The sequence below is a fragment of the Eublepharis macularius genome, chromosome 3 (genome assembly GCF_028583425.1).
Source record: "Eublepharis macularius isolate TG4126 chromosome 3, MPM_Emac_v1.0, whole genome shotgun sequence".
Taxonomy (NCBI): Eukaryota; Metazoa; Chordata; class Lepidosauria; order Squamata; family Eublepharidae; genus Eublepharis; species Eublepharis macularius.
This window is the reverse complement of record NC_072792.1, coordinates 49,863,559-49,890,889: the sequence shown is the minus strand read 5'-3', so window position 1 is coordinate 49,890,889 and position 27,331 is coordinate 49,863,559. Positions and strand designations below refer to the sequence as shown.

At 40.7% G+C, this 27,331-nt stretch overlaps 1 protein-coding gene across 4 annotated transcripts in view; it reads right to left on the bottom strand.

Annotated features, from left to right (window-relative positions):
* Positions 1-27,331, bottom strand: part of FHL2 (four and a half LIM domains 2) — a 53,849-nt gene that overhangs the window by 7,196 nt on the left and 19,322 nt on the right. For 2 of the 4 annotated variants that reach the window (XM_054973579.1, XM_054973577.1), the window contains exons 2-3: positions 9,235-9,414; positions 4,759-4,933 (exon numbers count right to left, since the gene is read on the bottom strand). In XM_054973579.1, coding sequence (XP_054829554.1) covers positions 4,759-4,933; positions 9,235-9,390 — 331 coding nt within the window. In that variant the 5' untranslated portion in view covers positions 9,391-9,414. Of the gene's footprint in view, positions 1-4,758; positions 4,934-9,234; positions 9,415-23,771; positions 23,945-27,331 lie in introns of those variants that run through there. The other 2 variants (XM_054973578.1, XM_054973580.1) reach the window with 2 other exon arrangements.

The following is a 27,331-nucleotide window of genomic DNA, read 5'->3' as shown; positions in this document are numbered from 1 at the left end:
TTTACATTTTCCTATTATGGAACCAAAGGCCCTCTAATTTTAATGTCACAGCTCATCAAGTGTAAAAATTAACCTGAAGATTATTGAGATGAAGGCCAATTCAAAATGCATTTTTTTCTCACCAGGGATCACCAGCTGGTGACACACTCATTTCCTGTCCTAAAAACCTTTTTTAAAAAATTCAGCCCTGCAATCAGAGTCTGCCAGTTAAAACAGTCGCATCTCTAAGTCATTTCATCCTCTTCAGTAACCAAGATCAAAGCATGTTTAATTGGTCCATTGCTTTGAAGCCATGATTCAGGATGTCAAGAGGGCAGCTTGGGGACAGCAAAACCTGAGTGAATCAACTCTATTCACAATTAATGCTTCAGAAAGGGTTTATTTCTTGCCCTTTGGGGAGGTTACTTAACTATTTGCATTCTGTTATCGTTCTAGGTATTGATAATACACTGTAAAGGCTTTCTAGTCACGATGAGAATGAAACAGTGATAAGATGATGAGCAAGCTGATTGGGGGTAGGGCAGCTTTAGATTCTTATGATGCCAAATGTACTCTCAAGTTCAGCCACTTCTTCTACTTCTTCTAGCAGTGTACAAGTGTTCCTTAATTTTAAAAATAGTCTTTGATACTAAAACACTTCTTTTAAAAAGCTATGGAGAATATTGTCTGCCTCAAGTAAGTTATATTTCAGTAAGCTATGATAAATTATTCTGTAAATCACAGTTCTCTTTTGTGCCTGTTGTTAGCCTTTGGGGTTTGTCTTGTTTAAATGTTATTAGAATGGATTGCTAACATTGTCATCTTTTGGGGTTCCTAAGAGGGGTATTGCACAGTAAAAGAATACAGCACCAACTGCCTCAAGCAGGTCTCTTGATGGAGACAACATACGCATTTTCATAATTAAATAAGCACATAGCAGCAGAGTAGAGACTTTAGCAATATGGATTTGAGAGAGGAGCTTGATCAAGAATCTTTGGTATGTGACTTGGGGCATGTTACCATTTTCTTCTGTGCAATGTTGGAGGGTACAGAATCACAGAAGCGCATCCCATTGGTTCCAGAAGGCTTTGGACTGTTGGAATAGAAGTGTGTGCATGTGCTATTTTTCTCTTTATGTTAGAAGCAGACTGTGGATTTGTGCAATGCCTCTCTTTGTTTCATCTAGAAGCTTCTGAGTCGTCCTACTTTCTCTTTGCCACCTCTGTCTCTCCTGTTGGTCTTGCAAGAAGCAAGACAGTTCTGCGGAGCTCTCCTGTGCAAGTTTACACAAGGCACAACCATACTCTCACTCATGTGCATCCAGATTAGCAGGCTATGTTTCCGTGTTTCTTCTGCAGCTACAAAAGTACAAGTAGATCAAGATAGTCTGTCTGTAGCAACAGAAAAGAGCAAGAGTCCAGTAGCACCTATAAGACTAACAAAATATGTGATAGGTATAACTTTCGTGAGCCACAGCTCACTTCTTCAGATACTACATTCACTTGCAAAAGTGCATGTGAATGTGAATCAGCCTCAGTAAAAGCTAATCTGATTTTGTCTGCATTAATTAATATCTCCAATATGGAGGAGGCTATTGGAAGCCTTTCTTTCTTTCTTTCTTTCTTTCTTTCTTTCTTTCTTTCTTTCTTTCTTTCTTTCTTTCTTTCTTTCTTTCTTTCTTTCTTTCTTTCTTTCTTTCTTTCTTTCTTTCTTCTTTCTTTCTTTCTTTCTTTCTTTCTTTCTTTCTTCTGACCTATGAGTAGAGATGGGCCGGAACCAGCAATACGAATTTAAAAAACCCACAAACAGCCCAATCTGCTGTTCGCGAACAAGCTGTTCGTGAGGCCCCATTCGAAATGAACAGGTGGTCATTGCAAGCCTCGTTCATTGCTGTTTGTCAAGCCAGACAGTCTGGCACCTGCAACCAATTCCCTTGGCAACTTAGGCAGGGATTGTCTGAACTCTGTCTGAACTCCTGCTGTTGCCCTGGAAACCCCAATCTAAGTCCAATTTAGCTTGATAGGCAGGTCTTCCTTCCAAGTGTGGACTGGAGCTCCCAAATTTGTTACAGAGGAAAAGACCCGGGGGGAGGGGGATCCAGCTCTGGTTTTCAGGGAGAGAAAGCTGCTGTTAGAGAGACAGGGTGAGTGCATTGGAGCTTGAATTTTCTTGGTGTGTGGTGGGATAGAGATCTACCCCTTCAGGTTTCAGGCTGCTGCCAGGCTCTAGGGCCAAGCTATTATTTATTATTGGTACCTTTCCTGCTGCCTGCTCAGGTAGGGTTTCTGGGAGTGGTGCTGTAGGGATCTAGCCCTTCAAGTTCCAGGGCTGCTGCCAGGCTCTGGGGCCAAGCTATTATTTATTATTGGTACATTTCCTGCTGCCTGCTCAGGTAGGGTTTTTGGGAGTGGTGCAGTAGGGATCTTGGTGGCTGGAGGAGAGCCTGCTGGCCCCCATGAACAACAAACAATGAACATGTTTGTGAAAAGGATCATGTTCATCAATGTTCATTGTTCGTGGATGGCAACGAATAATGAACACCATGTTCGTTTTTTTCTGTTCATCGCCCATGTCTACCTATGAGTCAGAAGAAAGAATCATCATAACTAAAATATGAGGAAGAAAGGAAGAATTCAGACCAGAGAGGGTTAATATGTAAACTATAAAATGACTGATTTCTTATAAATTGCCAAATTCTTATGGTCTGGACTAAACATTTGGTTAAAATGAGTAATTTTCTACTCCTGAGTCTGCTAACAGTTTAGGAACTAAAATATCTATGGTAAACCCTGTCCAGTATAATGTCAGAGGTTTAATCCATTTCTGTCTTGCCTTCTTGTATTAGGGACATTCAAATAAAACATGAGTTACAAATTTGATAGCACCCAAACCACAGCTGCAATATCTGTTTAAAAAAGGAATACTCAAAATTCGGCCTTCAGAGACTGCAGAAGTTAGTGCATTTATTGTGAGCATAATTGCTTGTCTGTATTTTGGAACTGTTAAGCCAAATAAATACATTGGAATTGTAAAACTTGGGGGAATCCCCATATAGAGGAAGAACAAACTCTCCTAGCTCTACAGATGTCTCTCTTCATAATTAGTTTCTTGATGGTTTTATGAGCTGAAGGCCATCCTAGAGCAGTGATTACATCCTCTGAACATTGTATAACATTCCGTTTTCCTTTGATTGCTTAGCTCCACACACTATCACACTTCATGCAAATGGTGAGCTATTATTCTCCTCATAAAATTATTTTAAGCTTCATTTTTCAGAGCCAGAATCCAAGTTCTGGTTTTGATAGGATGTTGGCTGAATTCAAATCTGAAGTCAGTAACTGCCACATAATTTGCTATTCTACATATCTGGCGTAAAACGGTATTAGTGGTCAATCTATTGTTTCATCTGTTTTATGAATCCAAACTGCTGCTCCATGTAGTATTTGGGGTATCATTTTGGTGTTAAAAAATGTAATTGCAGCTGGAAGATATTGTCCACCTTTTCCATTTTATTGCTGCCCTGGAAGAAGCAGCTGATGCTATAACAGCCTTACACTGGTGCTTCCAGGGTAAGTAATCATCAAAAGTTACTCCAAGATACTTGAAAGATCTGACCTGCTCCAGTTTGTTGTCGTCTAATCTCCATTTATTTTTGCAATCTCTTCCTTTTTTGTAAAAACAAGAATCTTCAACTTAGCAACATTAATTGTCAGGCCATGCTCCCGATAATAGTTGAGAAAAGATTGTATTTTCTTTGAAGCCCCATAGGAGATTGTGATATTAAAACTGCATTGTCAGCATAGAGTAGTATAGGAATTTCTAGAGCTCTCAAAATTGGCAGATAGAATTTATCTTGTTTAAGAGCAGGTACCAGATCATTCAGATATAGGTTAAAAAGGAGTGGAGCCATTAGACATCCCTGCTTAACACCAGATCTCATCATAAATGTCCTTGAAAGTTGTCCCTCTGGCTCGCATCTAACCTGACCAATTGGATCATCACATAGCATCTGAATCAGCATATCAATCTACGATCAATTGTGGTTTTCATTTGTTTTTGCCACAAACGAGTCCTGGGGATTTAATCAAAGGCAGATTCCAAATCCACAAAGGCAGCACATAAATTTCCTGTGGTATAGCAAGTACATTTTCCAGCTAGATGGTGTAGAACAATACAGTGGTCAATAGATGATGCTCCCTGGATGAAACCTGCTTGCTCTAGACCTATCACTGATTTGGAATAAATCCAATCAGTTAACTTGTAATACAGGTAGGATGTATATCATTTACAGATTACTGGTAGTAAACTAATTGGCCTGTAATTACTAGGGTTAACAGCACGTTTCCATGTCACTGGAATTTTACCCGTCAGGTTAATTCTGGAAAATACAGGTGCTACCAAAGCGCTCCACCATTCTGGATTGCTCTTAAATATTTCAGCTGGTATCAGATCAATCCCTGGAGCGTTATGCTCTTTCAAGTGTTTTATCAATATCAGCACTACCTCAGATAACACTGGTGGCCATGTTGATAAACTAAATTCTTCTTCAGTCATTTCATAGTTATCTGCCACCTGCATGTTAAATATCTTACAGAAGTGGTCCTCCCAGGTGTTGGCTGATATGCAATAAATCAATGGTACTTGCCTGTCAAAACTTTCTGACACTAAGTTCCAAAAGGCTCTGGTGTTGTTCTTTTTGGAAACCTCGATTAAAATTTTCCAGTCTTTCATTTCGGATTCCTGAAGCCCACCCTTGGCCCAAAGCATTCAAGTCCTAACCTGGCATGATGGTCTTCTTGCACTCACTACATTTGGAAGAGTACTCATTGGAGTAGCATTCAGTACAGAGTAGGTTCTCTTCTTTAGCAGCAAAAGGTTTGTCGACCAGTGAGTTCTTGCACTGGAAGCAGTGGAAACAGGTTTCATGCCAATGTCGGTCCTTATAGGACAGATCCTGTAGAAATCCCAAACCACAAAGCACGCTTAATGAACTGCCTGAACTACTAGAATGATTTACTAAGACAATGTATATGAAGACCATAAATACTTGAAATGTGCTATTTATCATGTTAAACATTACATTGTAACCAGAACTGCATACCTATTACTTATGGAAAGCTTTTCCTGTTGCCTTTGTTGGAATTTTTAAAACCTGCTGTAGTTTACACATCTGTGTATTGGACATAGTTGACAGTAAAGAGGGACAAGTTCAACTTCACAAGTCAGTCAATCAAAATCATTTCTTCAAAGCCAAGGTCCCCACATTCTACAGACCCAGTAATTTAAAGGTGCAATCAGCAACAACAGGGAGCTAAACTCCATTTAGGCAAAATCTGACATAATTAATTGTACTAAGTGGTTAACATAGAACAATGCAACAGATAAATCTTAACTTTTCCTCTCAGTTTAGAGTAACAATCCAGGCTTTCTTTCATAAACAGCTCTGGGAGTATATAGACTATAACATAAAATATATATGGATTTTTAGAGTGCTTTCTAAGTAAGCAGAAACCATGGTCTAAAACCACATTCTTGTAAAGATTTTTTTTGGCGCAGATCAGATATTAAATCTTGCATTTGAATATGATTGATCTTAATAATGCAGGGCTATACAGAAAAGCAGGAATGTGAATGATTTGTAAAGCAGTTTGAGAGTCAAAAGACAATTGGGGGAGGAACTAATTATTATCCTAAATAGCACAGATTCTAACAGTGCAATCCTAGGCAGAAATACATCCTTCTTAACCCATTGACTTCAGTGGATTTAGAAGTGATACTACATTGTACATTTGCCAGATTATCCTAAACAATTTCATAAATAAATATCAAATTTTTACACTACATGTTCAGTCTGTTAGAGAGACATTGTTTCATCGTGTGTGTGTTATAAAATCTATTTGCAGTTATAAGCAAAAACACATGATCATTCATGCTGTAGTGCAAAGTAGGTTTAATTTTCAACACAGCAGTTGGAGTTCTTCAAGGAAAGTTCAAAAACAATTGAAGGAAGTAATTTTGGATTACTCTAGATCTCTAGTTTTCTGGGCTCCAGAAATTAGCAGTACAGATAATGTGGGAACCAATACTAAGCAGATCTACTCAAGTAAGTCTAATGGGGCTAACTCCCAGGAAAGTGTTCTTAGGACTATGTTATTTGAAAAGCTTAGTAGCTGGGGAAGCCAAAATACCACCTTTATTCTGTGAAAAAATTATATGGCCTGAAAGTGATTTTTATTCTATATTTTAAAGGCAACTAAACTGTTGATTCCAAAGGAACTGTTCATGGAAGAGAATCCAGAAATATTTAAAGCTTGTTATATGTTCAGTCAGAAGGTAATACATTTGACCAATTGTGTCAAATGAGTCTTTTTATAGGGAAGAACAAGCTTGGTTTTGTTAAAAATTTAATAAATTATTAAACATTTAAATAGTCTTCAAAAATTATCTGATTTCTTTAATTCTGTGTTTATAATGCTATACACTGTGATCCTATTATTAGAATTAAGGTGCTATGAAAAACTCAGGGTCCAGCAATTGTTCTTTGAAGTTATTGGCATTAAAACTGAACAAAAGGTGGCCTTAAAAGCACTCCTGGGACATGCCATGTCTGCCTAGAATTATTCAAATCTAAGCAGGTGGATGTCAGTTCTAATTCTAACAGCTACAGGGTGTTAGATTTAACTTTGAATGAGCTTCTTCCCAGAAGTATAACAGAAATATAGCTCCAACTTTTCAGATGTTTGTATAATTCATTTGTCACTCAAGCTTGTCAGGTGCCATGCATTCTGGGAAATGCGTCATTTTGTGTCATTCTGATCGAATGTTCATATTAACCTTTTAAATCTTTTATTCTGTAAACAATTAGTGCTAAGGATATATAAGATTCTCTGATGTAACTGGTCTTACACATATGAGCCTAAAAGAGGCAATATGTGTCTGAGTTTTAGATAATCATTTTTCTTTATATATCACTGTTTTGATGTCAGTTCTGTGGGAGGTTATTGGTTGAAAGGGGGTTTGAATTGGCACACAGAGTACTCTGAAATAAACCCTCTTACACAGGGATAGGGAGTGTCTATAGATTTTTCTTCTATTGCTGTGTGTATGATCTTACTGGGTAGTTCCTATGTTGTTTAATATGTCAGTCTTAGAATGGCTTATGATCTGTTTCAGTATCTCTTCAACTCTTCATTGGATTTCTGCTGGTTTTAAATCTTTGCAAATTTGTATGTATATACCTATTAAATGTTATTAAAATGTATTTGAAATTGACTGTACTGACTCACACTTGTAATCCACCTAGAGCCTCAGTGAGAAAGGCAGAATATAAATAATATAAATAAAAGACTTTTGTCAAGAAAAGTATATTAGCACAATCTTGTTGAGCCTATTAGCACTTTTAGAATTTTGAGAAAATGTAGTGGGTGCCACCACAAAATGGCTGCAATATGTTTGGGGAGAGGGCAATTATTAAAGAAATCCTCTGTGATGGCAGCTGCTACTTCCATTCTGTGTGGACATTCTCTGAAGACCCAAAGGTGATGCTGTCAACTTAAGCTATAATGAATACATACAGGCAGTGTCCACTAGAAGAGGACAGTGAGAGAGGAATGCAGGACTCTGTTCTTAGTGTGTGGAGGCAGGTAAGAGGAAGAACTGGTAGTTTATCTCTCTGTTGAGATAGCAAGAAAACAATTGCAAAATCCCTCTTCCCCCATCAATCTCTTTTGGCTCTGTCTTTTAAAAATGTCTTCGAAAAGCTCTTCCAGTCCCCTGCCTCCCTGTACTAGGGACCTAAAGCTGTTTTCAACTTTAACGTTCCCAGGTAAAATTGCAACTCCAACATGTTAAAAAAAAAACACGTGTCTAGTGTCACTTGTAAGGCCTTTGTTGGCAGCAAAAATAATTTGGGAACACTAAGGGAGACGGCATAACACAGTCCATTTCAGAGTTGCAACTAGAAGCATAAATTTTAAAAATCCAGAAGTGAATCCAAAGTCTCAAACAGAAATAGGGGTAGTAATATTTTTACAGGATTTATTTTTGACAAAAGCCTTTTAATCCCTTTGGCACTTAGTACATGTCAACATTCAAGAATCTCTGAGCCTGGCCAATCTTCAACAGATCTCAAGGCAAGCAGTGAAGAATTAATTGACTGAACTTTTCAACCTGGATTGATGGATTTGGGGAGTAAAGTTATCTGATCTTTCACTTAAACAAGACTTTCTACAGGGACAGATGAAGTATGTGATTCCCTTTATAGGCCAGGAGATTGTAGGTTTTTCCCCTCTTGAAGGGTTAGGAAAACATTTTTGCATGTATATATTTGCAAGCACATGCATACACAGACTGATAGCAATGTTCTTCACAGAAATTGGAGATAACAAACTGGATGTATACTGCAGTGTTTGCCCAGTGACATCTGGGCCAATTAAGATGCTGCAGCCCACATCGCTGCCCAAAGTATTCCATGTGGCAGATTTCTACAGAATTTAAAATGGTTCATATGGGTGTTTTTGGTCCTGGCCTCAACCTGGTGGAACTCTGTCGGAAGACACTCAGGCCCGCCAAGATCTTCCATGGATCATGATCTGCCTCCTCCCCTTCTCTCCTCAGGTCAAATTTCCCCTGAAATCCTATTCCTATTGGACCCTGTCCTATAGGAACAAGATCTTGAGGGGCATCTCAAAGATATTGTAAACAATATCTTTATATTATACTTTGATTTCATTATCCACTCAAACTATCAGGATTGTCAGGAAAATAAAGTTTTTGTACAAACACCACTTTGTTATTGAAGAAATGACAGTAATATGGAGCTTTATTGTTGTGATTTTTTTAAGTTCACGGACAATTTTAACCTTACATGTCTGAAAGTGTATTCATTACTGTGTATTTAAATCAGGCTAAGTCTACTATGAGCGGGAAGGGAAATTTTGTGCATGACATATGCTTGGCCAGCTTCTTGTCTGGTGTGAGAACTTCATGGTCCAGAAGCAGTTTAATCCATGTTCTTCTGGACAAATTGATCTCTTGCCCTTCAGTACACACAACACACGGTCTAGTCTGTACAAGAAGGTTAGCTCCATTAGGGCAGGAGATGTATTCCCAGAGTTCATACTGTTCAGTAACATTTGTTTTCCAGAGCCACCCCCATCCCCTCTTTTTTGCAGAGCCCTTAGGATACCATTTAAAGAACATGGGAATGATGCAGAAAATTTATGCAGGAATTAATGAAATGTATGACCAGGGTACCTTACAATCACAGCCAATTGGCTTTTTACATTCCTCACAGGTGTTGGAGTACAGGCTCTCATAGCACTTAATGCAGTAGGGGCTCTCCTCCCGTAAGATGTACTTCTTGCCAAACAAGGACTCTTTGCAGTAGTGGCAGTCAAAGCGTTCTGTCATTTTGACATCGAAGCCTCTGCTGGCCTGTTAACAACAAGAAAACAAGCAGCTTCAGGTTACAATAGTGTTCCCTTAAATATCAATAGAGAAAATGTATGGGTTGGGGTTATTTTGCTAAGCATGCTTTTGGTGAAGTATTATTACTATTTTTATATTTGTAACTTACTGTTCCATCCCTAAAATGAGCTCGCATAAGGTTTTCAACTTCAGAAAAAGGTAGATTAGTGGCTTGCTTGCACCTCCACTGTGCTTCATTGCATTTTGAACTTAGGTGGTTCTGGGATGGCCCAGGTTAGCTCAACCATATCTGATCCTGGAAGCTAAGCAGGGTCAGCCCTGGTTAATACTTGGATGGGAGAACACCAGCGTTGCTACGCAGAGGCAGGCAATGGCAAACCACTTCTGTTCATCTCTTCCCTTGAACCTATGAGGGATTGCCATAAGTTGACTGCATAGCACTTTATACATACACAATTCTGGGTAGCAATAGAGTCCAACACTCTATTGGTTATTGATTTTCAATTTTGGTTTTAATCTCATTTACATTTGTAAGGAGAATCACATGGGGGAGGGAACGTGCAGAGACAGAGCACTCTCCGTCTCTGGCAGGTAGATTTTCTCTTGCAAATGGGACTCTCATTAGCATCACAGGGGACATACAGGGTTGAGAACCAGAATCCTGTTATTCCCTTGTAAGTCTGGCTCAGAGAGCGGGACCACAAGTGACGCCTGACACAGGTTGGACACTTGTCAGCTTCCCTCAAGTTTTGATGGGAAATGTAGGCATCCTGGTCTTGCAGCTTGGCTCTCTGACTGCTGTCCAATGGACTTTTCAACTCTCACTTGTCCAACATTCCGCCAAGCTGCCTCCATTTCCCATCAAAACTTGAGGGAAGCTGGCAAGTGTCCAACCTGTGTCAGGCGTCACTTGTGGTCCCACTCTGAGTCAATAGCTGATCTTCACCCATAAGCAGAACGTATGCAGCCAGTGCAGCTCCTGCCCTTGAACTTTCCTCCTTTATCCAGTCCTGCCTGCCTGATATTTCTTTATCCTGTCCTCTCTTTGCCTTCCTGTTATTTCTGTTCTCACTATTTCAAATATGCTGAAAATCGAACTTTTGATATCTTTCCTGTTGTGAGGATAAAATGGAATAGATGATATAACAATGTAAGCCACTTTGGGTCCCACTGGGGAGATAGGATATAAATGAGGTAAATAAATAAACAATTTTGGGGAGTCACATGCTACCCCATGTCATAACCCCCCGTTATACTAAGAAACAGTGTACTAAGGGAAGGAGTTAGGCCAAAACTCTTGTTGCTTGGAAGCTAGCTAGTCATGTACAGAAAGGTTTTATCGGGTGGGGGAAACACTAAAATATGCAATTTCCCCACCCATAATGAGAAATAGGACAGTCCTGGAAAGGCTCTTTCTGCATGCTAAACTTGGCTGTCATTGTAAGCTTACCCAACTATTCCCAATTATTTAATTACTTTAAGGAAAAATTTCCAGTGCTGTAAGATTTTTTGTGAAGTATTGCAGTAAAATATTAAATCACGTAACCTGTCATACATTCAACTCCCACAATATTCCCAATAGCATAATAAAACAAAAAGAGAATATAGAAAATCCATGGCAATATTCTTTTAGCTTGGGCAAAAAAACAAGTCTAGGAAACCACATGCAAATAATTCTCTTTTGCATCTCTAATCAAGTAAGAATGTGTTAATATGATGAGAGTCCAGACAATGAATGCATTTTTGGTTTTTATTATATCATAGTTTACAACTAAGGATCTACTCACTAAATGGAACTTGTTTAAAAAATAGATCAAAACCAGAGCCAAAAAAACCTTCAAGAGCAAATGGTCAATTTAACACCTTAGGATCAAATATCACAGGGGACATATGGGTCAGGGACCAGTTTCCTCCGAGAACTGAAAACTGCAAGTTTATTGCGCTCCGTAGTCTAGAAACTTCTTTTTGTATTTCCCTTTGGGGAAAATAGTTGATGATATGCTAGCACTCCATTCCATATAAGAATTTGGTTGTCGTTCAGGGCTTTTAGTTACACATCAGACAGCATGCATATCAGACTGAAGTTTGTGCCCCTGTGCAATTTTATAATCCATTTGTTTCCTTTCATGAAGGATATGAAGATTTGTATCTGAAATTTCTGTTGACATAAATCCATACAGGAAGTAAGCATTTTTGTTATTACTTCAAAGACAGAAATGCAAAGATTTACAATGTCTCTGTTTGTTATAGTCTAGCAAATGGAGCTACCAGGAATATATTAATTTCGTCTCTGCTACCAGTACTTGGCACAAACACAATATATCATTGTTTCTCAGAACTTCATGTATTTCTTCTGAGAATACCGGAATCCATTTTCCATTCAAAATTACAAATCCATGCAAGCAAGAAAGGAATGAAGATTGTCATTATCTAAACAAGGTAGTTGGCAGTCTCTCTCCAGGCAGTGCTAGTGTGACTGAATAGTGGACTTAGGGCTTGGGAGAGTTAGGTTAAAATCCCTTCTCAGCCCTGAATTTCACTAGGTGGCCCTGAACCAGTCTCTCTCTCTCTCTCTCTCTCTCTCTCTCTCTCTCTCTCTCTCTCAGCCCAACTAATCTCACGCGGTTGTTGTGAAAATAAAATGGAAGAAGAGACAGCCATGTATGTTGTCTTCATCTCCTTGGAGGAAGAGAAAGATTAAAATGACAATGGAGCAAATGCAGAGCAGTAACACAAAACATTGATGTACAAATTACTTAATATACACATATATATATAATATACTCATATACAACTATTCTGTGAGGTGGACTCTAAGGCAAATAACAATTTGTGAAAAACCAACCAGGTAATATTCATGTTTAATAAGAAGTCACTTGAACTTGAGTTTCAAGCATCTTGCTGTTGTACCTCTGAATTAGTGTTTGGTAAGATCCTAAAAGGGCCTACCAACAGAATTTGTACATGATTAGGAGGACCTACCTATTTGGCCAATTCCTATACATTCATCCCCTTAAGGATTTGCATTGTCTCTACCAGCAACCAGTTATAATGATCCATTATTGAAATACTACACAAAAAAGGACCAGTTATATTATTTATTTGTTAACTTTTTGTTCCAGGGCTTTAGCAATAATACTAGGGTTGCCAGATCCAGGTTTGGAAATTCCAGGAGATTTTGGAGGTGGAGCTTGGAGAAGGCAAGATTTGGGGAGGAGAGGGGCCTCGGCAGGGTATAATGCCATAAAGTCCATCTTCCAAGGCAACCATTTTCTCTGGGATAACAGATCTCTGTCACCTGAAGATCAGTTGTAATTCCAGGAGATCTCCAGCTACCACCTGGAGGCTGGCGACTCTAGCAGATAGCCAAAGCTGTTTCATCCGGGCCTGTCTCCTAAATGTTACACCAGGCTACTTATAACAAATATGAAAAAAAAAATTTCTCTAAGTAAGTATGTTATCACAGGTTTAGAGGGACATACAGAAAATAGTTGCTTTTTGGTGAGATTTATACATCATTGGAACATCACTAAACAACAACAGGTTTTCTGGAAATCACTTCTGACATCCCAAGCCAAAGTAGCAAAGCTATCAGACTCTGGGGTGTACTTTTCAAATATCTTTCACTGTAACTTACGGGCATGTTACATTTGCCAGACTCGTGTCATCTCCAAATGCAGAGACCATAAGAACATCAGCAGAGACCTGCTGAATCAGACAAATGGTCCAGGTAATGCAACATTGTTTCTAGAGATGTCAAAAGAATGCTTTCAACTATCAATAAACTTTTCTCTAGCCCTGATGTAGATAGTCCAGGCTAGCCCAGTTTCATCAAATATTGGAAGCTAAGCAGGGTCGGCCCTGGCTAGTACTAGAGTGAACTAATAGGAAACCACCAAGAAAGTCCAGGATCGTTATATGGACACAGGCAGTGGGAAACCACCTCGTCTTTTGCACTGAAAACCCTACAGGATTGACGTAAGTCAGCTGCAACTTAATGGCACTTTTCATGCCATACTTTTCCTTGATGTTCGGATATAGGAAAAAGGGACAGAATATCAGGAAAGCCTTTCTGCCACTGAAATGCTCATTTTGACTATGCAATTCATTCTTACGTTTACAAACACTGCAAGGGTTATTGCTAGGGTTGCTAGTCAACAGCCATCACCCTCAACCAGTGGGTAGGGTTGCCAGCTCTGGGTTGTGAAATTCCTGGAGACGTTGAGGGTTGAGCCTGAGGAGGGTTGGGTTTCAGAGGGGAGGAACCTCATCAGGGTGTAATGCCACAGAACCCACCCTCCAAAAATAGCCATTCCCTCCAGGGGGACTGATCTCTGGAGATCAGTTATAATTCTGGGAAATCTTCAGCCACCATCTGGATGTTAAAGCAAAAGAAGGGGAACAAATCCCACAGGGATTAACCATTAACCATTTTGCAACCTGTCAGACCTCGGGTGTAGTCTATCTGATCAGATGCCCAAGCCCCAAATTGTATGTGGGTAATACTATTAGACCGCTCCAGGCCCGTATTTTGGAACATATTTCTAGGGTGAGAAATGCAGTGATCGAAGCCCCTCTCACACAGCATTTTATTGAATGCAAACATCGGGAGAATGATTTTCGGGTTGCTGTCCTGTTTGTGGCGCACAAGGGATTTCAGCGGAATCTTCAAAAGATCTTATTATGTAAAGAGGCACAATCGATCCACACTTTGGGTAGTATGCAACCACAGGGACTTAACAACGAATTATCTTTAAGTTGTTTCTTGTGAGGAGTGTAAGGAAATATAACGGGTCATGATGATCCCTTTAAACTACGAGATTGGATGAGGGGAGGAGAAGTTAAAAAGGTGTGTCTACAGAATGGAGGTGTGTGCGAATGAAGATACTGCCATCACCCTCCGGGTTTTAGGAGTGATTTTCATTTGAGCAGGGTAAGACTATCTGTAAAAATAACATATGGCATTCATGGCTTGTATAATAGATTTATTCATTCTGTAAAGATAATCTCTATGTTGCAGTGGATTGTTCTTGTGCCCTTGAGGAAGTTTGCTGGACGAAATCTACATTGCTGATAGCCGGCCCCAGGTCGGGCATGGAACGTTTGGATTTTCATCTCTCCACCGGCACTATATGAATACAGGAGAAATGAAGAATTGACTTATAAGAGACTTCCAGACTCTGTTGAGTGCTTATCTTTCAGGTTTCCCGGGGTTGCCTCCCTTGCATGGCTTTGGATTGTATTCCGTGCCGGGGGGGGGGGTGTAGTGTTGTCCGATACATTACAGTGTGTGTGCTGCTATGAAAGAATTGATATGAAATTATTAATGGTGTAGCACTTGGGCTCTTTAAATATTATAAACTGCTCAAAGAAATATTGTGATTAAGGCATTCTCTCCCTGTGGGATTTGTTTCCCTTCTTTTGCTTTAAGTTCTGAACTGGGAGAGCCATCATTTATAGTGCACCACCTGGATGTTGGCAACCCTACCAATGGGAGTCTGGTGGGCGGGGAAATGGGGGCGCTGTTGGTGCAATGGCTTTTTATTTAAAAAAATTCTCTCACCAGCCACTGGAGTGGCAACAAGAAATGGGAGTTGGAGGCATTAAGTCCCCCACCCCCACCAGGAACCTGTTACTTCTAGTTATTGCCTTGGAGAAAGCCATGAGTACTGCTCAATTGTTCCTGGATGTTTGGCATGCTGCTGTCTTTCAAAGGAACAAATTCTGTTAATGCTTCCTGAGCAATATTTTTCAATGAAAGAGGGAATTGTAGGGCATTCTCTTGTCATAAAAAGCCAGCATTGCACCATGTTCTATTTCCCTTATGCACCACATAAGCTGCGGGGAGTCACATTTTCCCCCAACACCAACTATGCATTGAGACAAATCGAGAAAATGGGAGTTAATTCATAGATTGGTGTGAGTACAGTTACTTTGCCAATGCCAGACCATTTTGGCATGGCCCTGCTCAAAGCAGCTGCAGGGAGGAATGCTTTACTTTGTTGATGGATAGTTTCCTGTATTGAACATTCCTTTTCCTGTCTATCTGGGTATGTGGTTTCCAGCTGAGGACAGAATTATGCAGGCTAAAGGAAACAGAGATTTTGCTGTAAAGCCAGGGGAGTTGTTGTACAAATGGATCAATAGGAGAGTTTGAATCCTGCCCCCCTCCCCCAACTAATTCTTCCCTGCCAATGCTTGCTAAATCATTTTAACTCTTTTCTCCACCCAAATCCAGAAAAAAAAATCCAACTGAGAGAAGGTATTTGCAAAGGGGCAAACTGTTACATGCGTGAGGGGTTAAGTAACATTCATCCCATCGATATTCATAGCACATGCTTTTGCTGTGGTGGGTATTTCTTTAAATTATTTATATACTGATTTTGGGACCCCACAGTGGCTACTTGTACCATATATTGCCAAGGAAAGGAAACGGAACAGAAACTGGAAGAGGAAAAGGATTTTTGGGATTCATTTCCCATCTTGTTAATGTTATCCCCTAACCCCTGCTTCACAAGGACATTCTCGCTGTTGTAAGAGCGACTCAGCATGCCCAGACATTGCAGAGTTCTGCATGTGTGTCTCTCAGTATGCTTTGTTTTTCTGATTAGCAAGATACCTCTCTATGTCCAAGCTGAGAATGCCTCTTGAGCACCTTCTCTTCCGGTTTTCTTAGTGAACGATTCTCTTTCTCAGAGCTTTCAAAGGTGCAGGACACACCTACATCTCTCTCCTGACATGGAGGTCTAATCCACATACCCGTGTGAAATAGAATAGAATACAGTGAATAGAATTTACCTCAATAGAATGAGCCCATCTGTGGGGAGGGCGGGGTATAAACAAACAAACAAACAAACAAACAAACAAACAAACAAACAAACAAACAAACAAACAAACAAATGTAAGTTGTATCTTTTCTACAATTTAATTGCCTGAAGATTGATTTCTGTACATTGGTTTTATACTTTCCCTGACAAGGTAACTCTGCTGAACTACACTAAACTAATATAAATGACTATTTCCAATACTCTCCGCTGACAAGTACTCATTACAAAGTGGGGGAAAGAATCAGGCAACTTCAAATGTTGGATTGGGATTTTTCCTGAGGTTGCCAATGCCAGATTGGGAAATTCCCCAAGATTTTGAGGTGGAGACTGTGGAGGGTGGGTGGGGGAGGGGAATAGGGTTGCCAGTAGAAGGATGGCAACCAGCAGGAGACTCGTGGAGGCATTGAGGCCCTCACAAGTAGGGTTGCCAGCCTCCAGGTGGTGACTGGAGATCTCCCAGAATTACAACTGATCTCCAGGTGATGGAGACCAATTTCCCTGGAGAAGATGGCTGCCTTGGAAGGTGGAGTCTATGGTATTATACCTCAATGAGACAACTCCCCAAACCCCACCTCTCTAGGCTCCACCCCCAAATCTCCAGGAATTTTCCAACCCAGACCTGGCAACCCTACTCATGGGTGACATAATGATGTCACCAGTGATGTGCAAACATCATTTCCACTTTAACTGGAAGTGACATAAGCACACTGAGATGCTGGCGCACACACCCCATTTTTCACCTTTGTTTTTCTTCAGCTGACCAGCTGCGTGGCAGTGGGAAGGACTCAATAGTGGGATCCTGGCAAGCCTAAAGGGGACGGGCCTCAGCAGGGTATAAAACCACAGAGTCTACCCTCCAAAGCACCCGTTTTGAGGAACTGAGATCTCTGTAGCCTGGATATCGCATGTAATTTCAGGAGATCTCCAGGCCCCACCTCAGGGATGGCGACCCTATCCATAGCCTCCCCACCATGAGCGACATGAGAAATGAATACAGCAGTGTCACTATAGGAATCTGGGTGGAATTTTTTTCCTGCTTGGCTAAAAAAATAAGCCCCAATCATAAGAAGAGGAAGGGGCCCTTCTAGGCATTGTGGTTTGCTGCAGTTGGCCATCAACCAACATTTTGTTCCTTGTAGATTTTTACAGTTGTTAGTTGTAAAAACATGTCTTACTAAATGTACAAGGCATGGAAGGTGTAAATATGTTGGGGCCTGATATTTTTTCAGTCAAAGTTCATACAGTAAATAATTATTCATCAACATATTTTATGATCAATATATTTCACTACAAATCACAAAAAAATCTGAGATCAAATTACTGAAATTGTGATTCATCTAGAAAGAAAGATAATACCATTAAAGCCTAACAAACTTGGCCTGTGTAAGCCAAGCAAAAGCAAAAACAGGCTGAATTTAAGTGTCGTTGGATATATTCTTAAGGGAAAGAGGAAAGCCACAATGGGGCCTCGTTTAACTTGATCCTAAGAAATTATTTCACATTTATGCACTGCAGTAAAAGATACTGATGGCTAAGGTATGTGGTTGTTTTATTTAGGTGATGCTGTCCTAAAAAGTCAATGGCCAGGAAGCTGAGGACCTCTTGAGGGTCTAATAGGCTTGCCATCTCCCACCCCTACCTGTTGTCTCCCCAAGCCCACTGACCTGGCCGGCAGGTGGGAAGGCATGGGGGGAAGAAACATGTGCATGTGTTCTTGTGCACCCCAGTCACACCAGTGACGGAGGAGCCATGGTGCACACTGAAGCCTGGTTGAGTAAAAATCACCTCCAAATGGGCAGGTTTTATTGAACTGCGTTTCAGCATGTCCCACGGCTCTTCCATCATTTTCTAGCATGACAGGGGAGCATGGGAGTACATGCGTGCTTTGCACAGCAGATAAGTACCCTGCTGCCCACCTCCCAGCCCCTGGGGGAGATCATGTATAATTTGTGGAATGGTCTGTCCGTCAAGGTCAAAAAGGCACCCACGTTTCTAGTGTTCGCCAAACCGTGTAAAACAGAAGTTTTCAGGAGGTCATTTTTATAAAGGTAACAGGGCTATGTCATAACAGAATGGTTCAGGAAGATACTCTAATAAAAGGAATGGGAGTGTAGCCTGTACTACTGTATATAGTACATATTATCTTTTGTTGTACACATCATCTTGCTCTAAGTGCACTGTATTTCTCCTTATGCAATACTATTTTCTACATTGTTTAACATGTCATATTTAGCTTACTGTTTCAAATTTCGATAATCATAGTATGCTCTGACCTGGATAGCCCAGGTGAACCTGATCTTAACAGATCTCAGAAGCAAAGCAGGATCAGCCTTGGCTAGGAATTGGATGGGAGACCTCTAGTGAAGACCAGGGTTGCAAAGGCAGGCAATAGCAACCCACCTCTGTTAGTCTCTTGCCCTGAAAACCCCACCAAAGATCGCCATAAGTCAGCTATGACTTGAGGGCACTCTCCACCACAGTCCTATTACATTACTTATTAGCTGTCTCATCCTGTTGATTGCATTGACTTACACTGTGTAATCTGCCTTGTGTTTCAGTGAGAAAGATGGACTACAAATACATACATATCATAAATCTCATTTCAGGGGAAAACTGCACATTCCACACAATGCTGTACAACTTCAGCTGTATTCTAGTTTTACAGAAGGCTGCATTCTTGAGTGGAACACTAGCAGGTGAGAAGGCATGTTTGCCCACTTATCCTTGGGGCAGGATTCCCCACCTCCCCATTAAAAAATGCCCTTTCAAGTTGCATTTTTCCTATTTGGGGAAAAGATGGGTTTTTTCTGACTAGAAGAAAAACAGTTAGAGGGTAATATGCTGACTGCATTGCCGAACTCCCGACCTCAAGAGATCCGCCGGCCTCAGCCTCCCGTGCTTAGACTGGGATTACAGGCGCGCGCCACCGCGCCCAAGTGGGTGATGATTTTGAGTGGGGAAAAGGATTAAGTAGCCCCCTACAGTATACTTCTAAAGACAGTGGACTGTCTCACTTTTTTAAAAAAAGGTTTGAGGAAAAATGGCCATTTCAGGGAACATGAATTGCCATCCAAGAAGTCTGCCTTGTGGCACAGGTGCTGCTGTCCAAGAATCATAAACTCAAAGCCATCCTGAGTATGCAGAACCGCCTGCAAAACTCTTTGAATCCCAATTCATAGCAGTAATTACCTTCTTCAGAACTCACCACTACAAATATGCATAGTAATTGTGGGAATTTATGAAGGGATGAACAGTTGTCAGCACTGCAGTTCAAAAGGTATCATTACATCTTATCCCGTAACTCAAGCATCCATAGCAAGGAGCTAATTTCTTTCTGGGATTCCACCATTTCTTATTAAATATCTGAATTCCATCAAACTATTATAGAACCTTCAGTAGTTAATAGTTGCTTGTGGAAATAAATACTCATTAAGCCTTGGTTCTTGCATTATATTTTAACATGGTAAAGTTACCAGAAAGTGATTTTACTAACTATATTTTGCATGGTAAATATTTCAAAAGAATGCACACTCACTTGGTGAGAACTGGTATTTGCCATGCCAGGTTTTCAGTGATTTGCCCTGACATGGGAAAGGATTAGACAGATTCACGGAGGATAAATCTCTCAGTGGCTACTAGCTGCGAGAACTAAACAGAATATCTCTAGGGTATTTCTGCGTATCAGACACATCAAGATCAGTGCTCTTGCTTTCAGACCCTGCCCAAGAACTTTTTGAAGAAATGTATCAAGCCACATTGTTTGGATCAACATGCTAGAGTAGATGGACCTTTGGTCTAATCCATCGGAGTGATATTTTCTTATACTAAACCCCACCTCTTATTGAGTGTTCAGTTATTAACCATGTGACATTGGTATAGCATAATACCAAAAAAGAGAAAATGGCTGTCGAGCTTGAGGTGTTAGTTCTGAAACCTACTGAAGATAATGTAAATGTTTGATAATAAATTTTAATAAGGAATATCTACCTTGATAGAACTTGATTAGATCACTGCCCGACTCATCTCCACATAGTTCCACCCCCCAGATTCCCCCTGCCTTCAATAAAAATGAATGCACTGAGTCATACTGGGATTTCCCCTCCCTTAAGATGGTCATAGGGACCTAATTAAAAGGTTCCAGGCCTCTGTTGATGGTGCCAGTACATGTGCACAGGTGGAGCTCACAAGGGTTGCTGCCACCTTGGTGGTGGTGGTGGTGGAGGAAAGTGCCATCAAGTCATAGCTGACTTATGGCAACCTTTGCTGGAGTTTTCAAGGTAAGAGAGGTAGTTTGCCATTGCCTGCCTCTGCATAGCAACTTTGGTCTTCTTTGGAGGTCTCCCATCCAATTATGAATCCAACTCTGCTTAGCTTCTGAGATCTGATGAGATCAGGCATGCCTGGGCTATGCAGGTCAGGGTTACCACCACAGATAATGGCCACTTGTGCTGTTCCTTGCGGATAGAGAGTAAGGGTGTGGGGGGAAAGAAAGATTATCGATATGGGTGGCTGCTCTCCATTTATACAACACGCCTTTGAGGCTCATCTCTGAGATAGAGAAGTGGGGTAATTTGGGGTACGTGAAAGGCTAAACTGTCATACTGCCAAGAATGTATGGGGTTTTCCAAAATTTAATTTAATTTTACTTTGTTTATACCCTACCCTTTTTCCTTAAGAGGGTGTATATCTTTCTCCTCTCCTCCTTTTTATCCTCACATTGTTAAGGAGGTTAGGCTGAGATTGTGTCTGACACAAGATCACCCAGCAAATGTCCACTCCACAGCAGAGAGGAATTAGAACCTGGGTCTCCCGGATCCTAGTCTGACACTTTAACCACTACAGCACACCTTCTTTTACACCGCCCTAGCTCAGAAGAATCAGAAGCGCCAAGAAGTCATTTTCAGCCTTGTTTGTAAACTGTTTTTTAAAGCTATTATCAAACAAGCATTGTAAAACGGCCATCAGTTCAGAAACCAATTGAGAACTGTCTTTGTGTTTCGCACCCTAGAAGTCTAATGTTCATATATTTATGAAGGAAAGTTTGCATAAATGAGATGAGGAAAATTCTGGTTTTTATTTCTTCTGTTGAGGGCTAGGAAAACGAGTCATTTGGGGGAATATTTTTGAAGATAGAATTATCTAGGAAGGAATTTATTTGGGGGTAAGAAATCTATGACAAAATGAATCCTGAGAAAATATTTTCAGTACATCTGGGGCAGATGAATAATAATTTATATGGGTTGTTGTACATAATATTAGAAGATCATCTACAAAGGTCCATATACAGTGTGGTGAAGTGGTTAGAAAGTTAGATCTAGGGCATGGAATGCCTGGGTTCAAATCCATGCTTTCCATGAAACTCACTGGGTGACCTTGGGCCAGAAATTTTCTCTCAGGGGTATTTTGAGGATAAAACAGAAAAGGGAGAAAACTGTGTCTGCCATCCTGAGCTTCTTAGGAATAAAATGCACACTAAAATAAATAAACAATAGTTCAGTTTGCAGCCTTGGACAAGTCTCATTAATTTGCCTTCAGAAAGGCAGATGAAGCAGCAGCAAGAGTTGGGTCAAACAACTGTTAACTTTTTGATATGACTGAGAACTCACCTGTGAGTGAGTTTGGTATCTTGTTTGGGTTACATTCATCTGCTCAGCATTCTGTAACTAACAGTGTAAGTGAAATGCCTCTATAAGTAAACCATGAGGAAAAATAATTTCCCTTCTTCTTGATAAAATGTAAGTTGCCCTGAAAATGGAGGTTCATTCTGTCAGAAGGATAGTGCTATAATGGAGCCAGTAACAGAACCTTTGGGTGAGTAGAGGTAATGTTGCTTCACAAGGTGAACGTTTGAAGTTGTTTTATACCAGATTATAAGACCGTTGGTCTATTTAGTTCATTATTTTATGCTCTACTTGGTAGCAGCACTTCAAATTCTCAGCAAAGAATGGCCTATAGATTCTATGAAGTGAATCCCAAAGCAGGCTAGAATGGGGTACTGGCATAAATTACTTAAAAGAATGTTCCAAAACATGGTGAAGATCAATACAAGTTCCTTAGGAGTACTGTATGTTCACAATCATGACCTTGTGAACCTGAAAACTCGCGCGAGGAAACGCGATATTTCGCATTTTCCCCGTCGCGATCCGGAAGAGGGCGGCATGAAGCGACTTAAGGTTAGTCATCTGGAATCGGCCCTACTGAACATTAAAACGTGCATTTTTTACATGTTGTTTCTGAAAATGTATCATCTGTTCACTTATTAATTTTTTTCAATGTTTAAACTTTTCACTTTAAGAAACATCTTAATTTGCAATTTTAAAACTGAAAGGCGATTGGTAGTGGAAATAAACACAGTTAATTTGTCATACATCAAGGGCATGATGTAGTGAGTTGTGTGACCACAGTTCATAGAGAACAATGGGACTAAAGATTGCATATGTTTTTAAAAAATTGAAACTGTACTTATCCATCACCTTTGGGTGTCTTGCAGTCCCAGTCCTGTGTTCTCTGGAACAGGTGTCCCATGTAAGTGTTTTAGGCAATAAATATGGTAACTGTTTGGTCTCAGTTAAATAATACATTTATTTTAGCAACCTCCCAAACGTGTCTTTAACCAGAATGTGCAGTAACCCAAGACACTATACTTCAGACATTATGGCAGAAAGAGGGATGGAGAGAGTAACCCACTAGGAAAATAAAATGTAACGTGAAAACTGAGCTTGACTTGCATATCTTTTCTTAGCTGTATGATGAAGCATTACAGATATCAATATTAAATGCAAAGCAAGTGAGAAATGTTTAACTCTATGCATTTTGTTTAAAATAGGTTGACATAAAACATATACATGCATCTGACAATGCAATCCAATGCAGAGTTCCTCCAGTCTAAATACATTGAAATCAAGGGGCTTGGATTGGACTAACTCTGCATTATATTGCATGGTTAAGTGACACCTTTCTTTTGGCCATTCTCTGCGTGACAGCAAACAGATAAGGCTGTTTTCCCCCCTCTGCATTTGCTGCTGCAAAAATTAATGAGGTCCTTTGTTGCTCTAGGAAGCAGGAAGTGTTTACAGAGGAGTAAAGAAACCAAAATCTAAACTCTCGCTTATTTATGATCTTCTTGGCAGCTTATCCATTATGGCACTGGGTAACTAAAATCCATATGGGGGGCAGGGTGAATAGAAACAATGCATCCTCACACATAATGTTCAGCCATGGAGCTTTTTATCTGAAGGTAAAAGCATTATTTCTACCTATTCTGCATATCACATTTGCAGAAACAAAAGGTTAACATCTACTGCTCTAATCTATAGCACAGCATACACACACACACACACACACACACACACACACACACACACACAAAAGCTATTAGCCATCAAAAACAAAACCTGAACAAATCCGGTCTTATTCTTTAATATCCTCACCTAACATCACATCTTATCCTAACAGCATGTCCCTTGTTATTTACAGAAAAGCCTCCAATGGTTTCTTCTTGGATGCAGGGTGACAAAAAAGGGGGTGTCTACTTACACACAGTTAATGGTACTCTCTGGAGTTGGTATGGGGCATCCCATCCGTTAGCAACTGGGAAGAGGAGCTGAGATGTGCCACAAACCGGGGAATCCTCCAGCCTGCGCAAGCAGCTCTCCGGATTTCTGTTCCGCCGTCTGTGTTGTGTGGAAACAGGCGTCTGCCTTCACAGCCTAGTGAAAATCCTTGTGTATCATTTTACCATATAAGGAGACAAAAGCACCAGAGACACTAACTCTTTGAGGCTCAGTGCAGCTGGCATTCTGCACTATCCAAGGCAGCAGATCTTCCCCACACTTACCTCTCCCCCCCACCAACAATCCTTATGTCACTGTTTTATTGGTTCAGTCCTTAATTTTTATTTATAAATCCAACAAGCAAGTGTTTCAGTCCTATACGTGTCCTTTTTTGAAAACGTTTTAATTCTGTACTGTGCCTAAACAACTCTTGCAGGAACTATGTGTCAGAATGTAAATATTTGCTCACATCATCACAGACACACGCACACCCTTGGGCTCCTGCTCTTGTGTCTCTTCACCTGGTTAAGTTATGGGGTGATGATGTTTGTACTCCTGCTATCGCCTGCTGTAAATTGGCCTATTGTGCCGAGCCAAAGTGGTCAAAGGTTAGGAGGTTTCAGGGTCATTTCTCAGTAGTCGCTGTCTATTGTCCTTTAGGGTAAGAAAAACAGCTGGGCAGATCTTGAGCAGAGAAGGGGAAAGAAGACTCAGAGGGGGAGAGGTGATACAACCCCCCCCCCCCCCGGCTGTCCATGGCTCAAAACTGTCACAATGTACTTCTCATATTTTTTAAAAAGAACCCATCCATGACTCCACTTCATGTATAGCCTGCTCCTATGAAGCAGAACTCAGTTCTAAATCAACTGCATATTATTACTATGCGGGAAAAACTATAATTTTAACAAATCCAGCTACCATTTTTTCCTTTGATTCTACAGCTCCAAAGAGGAATGCATGCCATGTGCTAGAGATGATGGTGCAGTAGGACAGACAGAGCAGAACCACAAGTGACAAAAGGCACAGATTGGACACTTGTCAGCTTCCCTCAAGTTTTGATGGGAAATGTAGGCAGCTTGGCGGAATGTTGGACAAGTGACAGTTGAAAAGTCCATTGGACAGCAGTCAGAGAGCCAAGCTGCAAGACTAGGATGCCTACATTTCCCATCAAAACTGGAGGGAAGCTGACAAGTGTCTAATCTGTGCCTTTTGTCACTTGTGGTTCTGCTCACAGACTCTCAGAATCCCTCATGTATGATGGGGGAGGAGAAGGGTCCAAGCTCACTGCAGAAGAGCTCTGGCTGTAATCACCACAGACTGTAAGAATTTCAGTATGAACTAGGAACCTTTACATGTTGCCCGGACAACCATAATATAATGTAATAGCATCAAAACACAGCCTTGTATACAAAAAAATTCCAAAAATTCTGTCAGTCTTGGAATCACATTTATGTGTAAAGGTTTGTGTTTATGTTCATAGGTTTATGAGCATGTATATGGAATACTTTCCAGAATATCAGAGACATAATAATCATTTAATGGAATGTGGCCTAAATGTACCTAGGATACAGAAAATCCGGTCTCTTGGTATCACATATGAAAAGGTATTTGGAGTTAACTGTATTACTTGAGTATCAAGTAGGGTTGCCAGGTCCCTTGAGTCCCCCAGGGGGACAGGGAACCTACCACTCGCCCTCTGTGCTGTTTGATGTTCTCTCTCACGTATGTGATGTCATCACATGGCTCAAAGGGTGGCCCGGCATGCACTCCCGCTCTTGCCAAAGGGCTAAATGCCCCCCCTCATGGACCTGACTCAGCCCGTTGCGACGTGTGGGAGTGCACTGCGGTGAAGCGCAGGGTGCACCACACCTCCTGGGCGTGCCATGCCCCTGGGGAGGACTCCAGGGGGCACGCCCCCCCTGCTGGCCAGGTAAGTGGGGTCAGGGGGGAGGAGGTGGGAACAGGGGATCCCCCACCCCGGGCGGGGGATTGGCAGCCCTAGTATCAAGCAAAATATTTCCTCTATAAGCAGAAAGTTGAAATTTAGTAATTAATTAAGAATGAACTCAGATGCAGAAAAGTGTGGCTTATCTGGCAGCAGCAAGAACTTTGAAGATAAAAATTATGCAGGTTTGCAGCTAATGCCAATTGTTAATGGCCGTGTTTGGCTTGTGCCCATGCTGTCACTAATTCCTGGAGTACTTTTGCAACTATATATTGTCGAACCCACCTTCCTGAGTAGATATAAATTACCTGCGAACATCCTCTCCACACATTGACACTGAGAGATCTCTGTCTTTTGGTGCTACACCTCTGAAGATGCCAGTCACAGCTGCTGGCGAAATGTCAGGAACTACAATGCCAAGACCACAGCCATACAGCCCGGAAAGTCTACAACAACTACTTTTGCAACTGTTTTTATAAAATTAAAACCAGTTTTTAAGGATAAGCATAAATATATACATGTTGCATTTAAATGAAGATAAACGTACATGTTATACATACAGATAAGGCTCTATATGAAGAATAAGGGAAAGGGTAACTGGTGATCCAGCCTGGTCACCTAAGTTGCAAAGCCAGAGGATAATGGTGCTCACATTGCTGGTGATGAACTAACACTGCAATCCTAAGAAGAGTTACTCCAGTCTAAGCACATTGAAGTCAATTAGCTTAAAGTGGAGTAACTTTGCTTTGGTCTGCTAATATGTCTTTTCTTTAACTGTTACGTATCTTACAGCAATAGCTGCCTTGTTCCCTTTCAGGTCAAACCATCTGCACAATCAGGCCACACAGAACTACCGTATTTGTTTCTCCAAATCTGAGTGAAATCTCAGGTTTGTATAAAAATACAAAAAGTTTAAAAATAGATTTGGTAAGACTAAAAATATCTCAAAATAGTAACAGCAGTGTTTGTGCATGTTCAGACATTATGTGGAAAAGAAGAGCTTTGGGTAGCATTTTGGGTTGATGTTGCAACCCCAAATGATACCCAGCAATGGACAGAGGTGAGTGAGGGATAGAGGAAAGGAGAGACTTCAGGGGCAGCAAGGGTGGGAAAGCAAAGAGGGTGGGACGGGGGGACCAGGACCTGGAAACAGCAATAGGGGAAATGATAGCTGAGTGGGCATGAGGAAGTGCAGATTTAAGGCAAACCTATCTCATTTGCATTCTTGGAGTAGTAAAGTTATTTGCTTTATTAAAATGTTTGTGTAACTGATAAAGCTAAAATGTTAGCATTATTACTGAGCTCCTATAGTGCTCTGCTACCCTGACTTCAAAGAGCGGTGGGAGTAAGGGTGTCCATTCTGGAATGAAAGCGTCAAGTTGAAAAAGAGCTTTTCTTTTGGGATGTAGGAGCTTTGTTTGTCTAGGCAGGGCTCTGATTTGTTCTGACATTATGCTGAAGGCTTTACCTTTGGTGGGGGGGAGCAGCAAGTTATGCCAAGTTTCTTCTCATCTAAAAACTGTATTGTTATCAACTAATATTACTATTTCAAACTGTTTACTCTCATATAAGTCCCTTTTCTCTGCTACCTCTCCTCA